The 5,778-nt window shown below is 47.1% G+C and overlaps 2 protein-coding genes across 3 annotated transcripts in view; one reads left to right on the top strand and one right to left on the bottom strand.

The window, feature by feature from the left end:
- Nucleotides 1-62, bottom strand: part of MRPL37 (mitochondrial ribosomal protein L37) — a 4,757-nt gene extending 4,695 nt beyond the window's left edge. The window contains exon 1 of the mRNA XM_008633101.2: nucleotides 33-62. Within this exon, the coding sequence (XP_008631323.1) occupies nucleotides 33-62 (30 nt within the window). The remainder of the gene's footprint in view (nucleotides 1-32) is intronic.
- LOC103615050 (NADH-cytochrome b5 reductase-like) overlaps nucleotides 7-5,778 on the top strand; it is a 10,530-nt gene continuing 4,758 nt past the window's right edge. Inside the window, exons 1-4 of one of the 2 annotated variants that reach the window (XM_017733488.1) lie at nucleotides 7-190; nucleotides 1,050-1,229; nucleotides 2,069-2,217; nucleotides 3,342-3,429. In XM_017733488.1, coding sequence (XP_017588977.1) covers nucleotides 1,053-1,229; nucleotides 2,069-2,217; nucleotides 3,342-3,429 — 414 coding nt within the window. In that variant the 5' untranslated portion in view covers nucleotides 7-190; nucleotides 1,050-1,052. The other variant, XM_008633055.2, reaches the window with a different exon arrangement.

The raw sequence follows: 5,778 nt of genomic DNA, 5'->3' as shown, positions 1-5,778 counted from the left end.
CGCAGCCCCGAGCCTGGGCGTCTCGGACTCACCCGCGGCCACGGCGGGTTATCCCCGTTCATAGCCCGTGGGTGCGCCGGGTCTCCGGACAGAGCGGGCGCGGTGAGAAGCTGGACCAGCGGCCCTTGGCTCTCTCTTCCCTTCCCCACCCCCCTCCTTAAAATAAGTGTGTTCTGTTACAGGGGTGAAGGTTAGTTAATTAATTGACCTTGACAATGAAACTGCTAGAAGCGCTAATAAATGTTCGCTTCCTCCGCTTCGTCACCCGTGGCTCCATAACTTCCTGTGGACCGCTTTGTGTTCAAAGGATGCGGACAAGTGCGTTGTGAACAGCCTTAACTCAGCCGATGGGTAAAAATAGCAGGGTCCCCGCGAGGTGTGCAGCATGATTTTGACCTGAGGAGTGTTCAATGGGTACAACTCATTCGGAAGCAGTGGGAGCAAGGGATAAAATCCTGTGCTTCTTGCCCTCCCCTACCTGTGCGTTTAAAGCCATATTCAAAGCCCATAACCAAAGTGGTTGTTTGCCTCAGACTTTGCCCTGTTTGCCTCAAGTCTCTTGGCTCTTAAATGCTGCTTTCAGCTCACTGCCCTCCCATGTTCCAAAGCTGCACAAAACTCAGGTCACATCTGGTGGTTGGGTTTGTTACCATTGTCTTGGTGGTTGGGTTTGTCACCCTTTCTCCTGGACCTAGCAGCAGGTTTTTAAGATGTTTCTGCTCCGGGTGACCAAGCTGCTGTTTTGAAGATCACCAAGGCAGAACGAGCAGGATTAAAGGGTGTAACTTTGGCTGGGGAGGAGGGCCTGAGGCTGGGCTAAGGCTCTGCTCTGCTCTGGTGGCTGTGAGGTCTGGCATTTCTGCACCACGCATTGAGCACTCGAGCAAAAATGGGGTGTTGCAGACACAGATCAGCTCCAGGTTTTCAGTTTGATACACGTGCAAGATGCTCGAGAGAGATTTTCTCAGTCCTTCTCCAAAAGCACCCAGCTGATGAGCACGCGCTGCTTTTCAGCGTGCTGGGTTTGATGCAGGGCTTGTGTTTTGCAGGCAATGAGTGGCAACGAGCAGGACTGGCTGGCTCTGAGGCCCCAGGAACCTTCTCCATCCCAGTGCTGCGGCAGCGGCTGCAAGCCCTGCATCTACGATGTGTACGAGAAGGAGCTTTCACAGTGGGAGAGAGCCAAAGCACTGCAAGACAAAAGCCTTCTCGTTGGAAAGAAGGAGCAGGTTGATTTATCTTCAGTGCATCCTGGAGCCTGTGCTTTGATCGTACTTGTTCGGGTGTGGGGTTGTGGTGATGGGTGAGGGATGCAGCAATAAATTCAAGTGCTGCCTTAAGAGATGGCTGTAAATGCAGTTCCCCAAACTCAGCCTTCACCCTCCCCCTTGGCCGCTCTCTCCCTGCTGTAATGTGATTTTCCAAGTGTAGAGTTCTCCCTGGTGTCACATTACAGCCCTGGCTCTGCAGCTTCTCCTCTCCGAGTTTCCTCCGAGAAGCTTTGTTTTCCTCACCTTTCTCATCTTTTCTTGATCCTTAGGCTTGTGTTTTGATGCTGAAAAAAGCTGCATTGTGTGTGGTGGAGCAGTTGTCTTCAGAGTGTAATTTTTAAGCCTGTCAGTGCCCTTTTACATAAGATTAACTATGCTGGGTCAAGCAAAAAAGATCAGCTGAAACAACTGACAATATTTTCTGGTCACTGTGGCCATCAGCAGGTTGCAAAGTTGCCTCCAAAGCAGCGTGTGGCTCTTTGAGCAGAATTATTTCTGTTTGTTTCCAGACATGAGAAAATGATTGCAGTGAGTCATAATAGGATGACCTTGCTGTAAGGTGTAAAAAAGTGTAATTTAAAAAGGTGGTGGTGGGGAGAAATGCAAGATCCCAAAGTGCACGCTGCAGAACATGATAATGAATCAGCAGAGAGCTGGAATTTGCACCAGGCCTCAGCGTTTAATACACGTCCTGAGTATCTCTGGCGCTAAATTAGCACATACGTTTGCTTCCAGAGAAAAATGAAATCATAAAAGACACCATCTAACCAAGTAATTATTTATTGTTGTTCTTGCAGAGCAATAATTCAGAGCTGAATCCAGATACATTCACTGCATTCAGCGTGAGCTCGGTGGAACAGCTGACAGAGGACACCTACCAGTACAAATTTGAATTACCGGGAAATAGCAGCCTGCGATTGAGTTTAGGACAACATATCGTGTTAAGGTATTGTTCTCTGTGCTAGTTAAACAGTCTGCATTATGTAACCTAACACGTAGGGTTTTGTCAATAGACAAAGGCTTCATAGCAGGCAAATCATGATTTCTGTACCTCCACAATGACACAGATGAAAGAGCTCACTGCCCCTACTAATTCTAAGGTAAAAGCTGTAGTTTTGTTCAGCATTATCCCTGCGTTGGTGGGTCAGAAAGAACTAGGTGTGATTAAGAAAATCCATTTGCAGAAAGAAGGACTTACAGAATAGATGTTACAGCAGATGATTTACTCCAGCGTGTTGGAATGAAGACAATGAGCTGCACTTGCCCCAGAGCTCAGTATTTTAGGTCCTATATCTTGGGGTAACTCAGCACCCCAGTACCCAGGCACTGCCTGACTGATTTCTAGCAAAACAACCCTCCTGTGTAGTTTGTTGCTTGCCAGAAAGGGGCCACTTGGGGAAAGTTTCTGTCTCTCAGCCATCTGTGGTGATTATTGCCAGATAGAGAAAGTCCTGTTAGGATGCCACTGATGGGCATCTCTTGACGTCCCTGGTATGTTCAGGGCTGGTGTGTGCAGCTGGCTCTGCTGACAGCACAGGCTCCTCCCTTCAGCCCTGGCTCATCACACAGCTCAGAAAAAGTTTGGTCACTTCAATCAATTCCCGTGGTCAGTAGCATAGAGCAGGGTGGATAATTCCATGGAAAGGGAAGACTTACAGGAAAATGCAGTCTATATTGACAAGGCCTGAGGTCAAGGCTGTGCCTTGGCTTTTATTTGATTACCAGGTGCTGACTGGATGCAGAAAGTGACCCCAGCTCAAAAGGAACAGCAAACTGAAGTGTTTTCTCTCCCCTTTGCCACTCTTGCATGTTCTCACAAAATCCCTTTCAGGGGTGTGTCCAAGAGCTGGATGTGGTACAGCTGAGGCTGCCACCAGGAAAACAAAAGATGCTGTTAGCTCTTGTATTCCCCCTAGATTTCTGCCTCTGGAAGGGAAATGTTTTGTACCTGTGCACAGGCTGGGCTGCTGCAAAGAGGACCTACTGCCTGCCCAATCTTCCCAGAGAGCTGCAGGAGTTTGGTAATCCCAGCTGACCCAAGTCACAATGGGTTCCTGTCTCTCTTCTCAGAGGAGTGGTGAATGGTTTGGAGGTCCAGAGAGCCTATACTCCAATTAGCCCTGGGAATGCAGAAGGTTACTTTGAAGTTCTAATTAAAGTAAGTAAGCCTGGACAATATGGATTAGAGTATAAGGTGTTTTCTTTAGGAACCAAGCGAGCTGTCAGTGCTTCAAGTGAGACTGTCTCAAATCCCTCATGGACCGGTTCCTCCGTTGTTTCGAAGCAGTTGTGCTTTGTTGATAAAAATTGCGGTTTTTCCCACAAAACTGAAAGCAGAAGAAGTTGACACACAAACAAATGCTTTGCAGCAGAAGCCCTTGGAGCACTTGGGAGAGCCCCTCGGGTGGAAAGAGGTGTCCATTCCACTTCCCGCCTTTCCGTTTGCTTTTTCAGGCTGTCTTTGAAATCGCACCCAGTTGTCAGCCCAGCTGAACCACTGATTTTGGGACATGTTTGCCCTTATCTCCCCCTTGTATTTACTTGAAGAACACCCCTCTGTCAGTGGGCAGCTGTTCCTGGTGTGCAGACAGGGCTCTGGAGCAGCAGCCTGAGAGGGACTCTGCCCACGGGGCAGAGAGGTGTCCCATGGGCACAGGCTGCATCTGTCAGAGTGGACAGGGTGGCAGAGCCCATTTTGTTCAAGTGCCCTTGCCTTTCTGGAGACAACCACAAAATGCTGTTTGAGTTCAAAAGGATTTTATAGGAGATTTGGCTGGAAATTTGTCTCGTATAAGTTTGTAGGGCCCTCGTAAATGATTACTTTGTGTGGCAAATACCAGCTTGAACGTTTTTCCAATACTGTATCTGTATGTCACTAGTGATTCCCCAGGGCAGACACAGATTTGAGTACAGGTGTGAAATTCAGAGTGCTGGGTATCCCAGGTGGCTTGCAGAGAAGGGCCACTTGTCCTCTGCCTGTCTTCCAGGATTTCATGTTTGTGGGGTTTATTATGCATTGTGTGTTCGAACACAAACCCTGCTCTTTAGAAGAGTGAACAGCTTCTCTAGGACACCTGTGGGAGGGTCATTTCCCCATTCTTGTGGCAATTGGTGTGTGGTAGGGGAGAGAAATGTTGCATTTGAGTTGCATTAATAGGATATATTCACAGGATGACTGTGAAATTTCATGTATAGCGGCTCATTACTCACAGGTTTTGCATTTCAATAATAATAGTAATGATTGTAATGATACCTTTCCTTTATATAGAACCTTTCATCCCAAAAGGGGCTATAGTTATTCTCTGGCAGTGACAAAAGAGGTTGGTAACACCCAGTGTAAAGCAGCCATTTTTATAACTCACTCTGTAGGTTGTGGTATATTTCACACTATTGAGGCAATTTTGGAAAGTAGTATATTATTATTACTATGCAATCCAAGCACTGTTCAAACCCTTCTGTCTCCTGTTATTACAGCATTGCATTTGTGATACTACAGTTAAGAGTGAGGGAGTTGCCATTTACAGAGCATAACCCTCTTTTTGAGTGATTTTATAATGTTAGGGTTTCTCTCCATGTAAAATGGGGTGTGGAAGTTTTCCCCCAGGAATTGTGGTTTTTTTTTTTTTCTTTTTATTTAGAAAAATTCATTTTAAACCCACTCAATGACTTTTCACTTCAATTTTTTGGAAATAATTTTGGTGAAAGAAGGATTGTTTTAGTTTCCATTATCCTGGTCCTTTGGGAATAGGCAGTAAGTGGGCCTGACTTCTCTGCTCTTGCCTTGGGTTTCCAGATGTATTTGAAGAAGGGAGGTATAAAATTTGCTTCTTTGATGCAACTGCACACTCTTTGCACGAGACTTAGCACCTGCCCAGAGCCCTCTGAACATAAAATGATTCTGACAATAACTCAGAGCCTGGATGTGTGTGTGATTTACCTTTTGAATGTAACAACTGGTGCTAATACTTCTTAATATTTCAGGTTTAAGTGAGGGGCTGGAAGGGGAGGAGCATCTGTGTTCTTTCTTAGCTAACACTGCTTGCAAGCACAAGCACAGGCTCCCTCACTCGCTTTTTCTGAGCTGCTTTGTGGTTCACCAATTTTGTTTGCCTGCAGTGCAGCTTGGTGGCCAGCCAAGGCACCGGGGTGTGGAGCTGGGCTTCTCTCCAATGCCTGTGCAGGAAATACCCCCAAATACGCTTCTTTTGTGTGGGCTGGAGTTGCCAAGGGCTTGTACCACATCCCATCTTCTGGCCCCTGGTTGTGTTGCTCTTCCCCAGGCTTATCCTGGCGAGATCCATTGTGTGCTGCAGCTTTGGGCTTCTCTGCTCTTGCTGCTCGGGCCAGTTCTGGTTCTCTGGCCATGTCTCGGACTGTGGCCGGTCTTTTGCTCACTTCTGTTCTCTTTAACCACACAGTGGACACACATTTAGGGCATGGATGGCAACAAGACTACTTGGACAAGCCCTTCATTTTCCAGCCTCTCCTCCCTTCTCATCAGTCATGA

This window comes from Corvus brachyrhynchos, unplaced genomic scaffold, assembly GCF_000691975.1.
Source record: "Corvus brachyrhynchos isolate BGI_N302 unplaced genomic scaffold, ASM69197v1 scaffold34, whole genome shotgun sequence".
NCBI classification, from domain to species: Eukaryota; Metazoa; Chordata; class Aves; order Passeriformes; family Corvidae; genus Corvus; species Corvus brachyrhynchos.
This window is presented reverse-complemented; position numbering and strand designations above follow the sequence as displayed.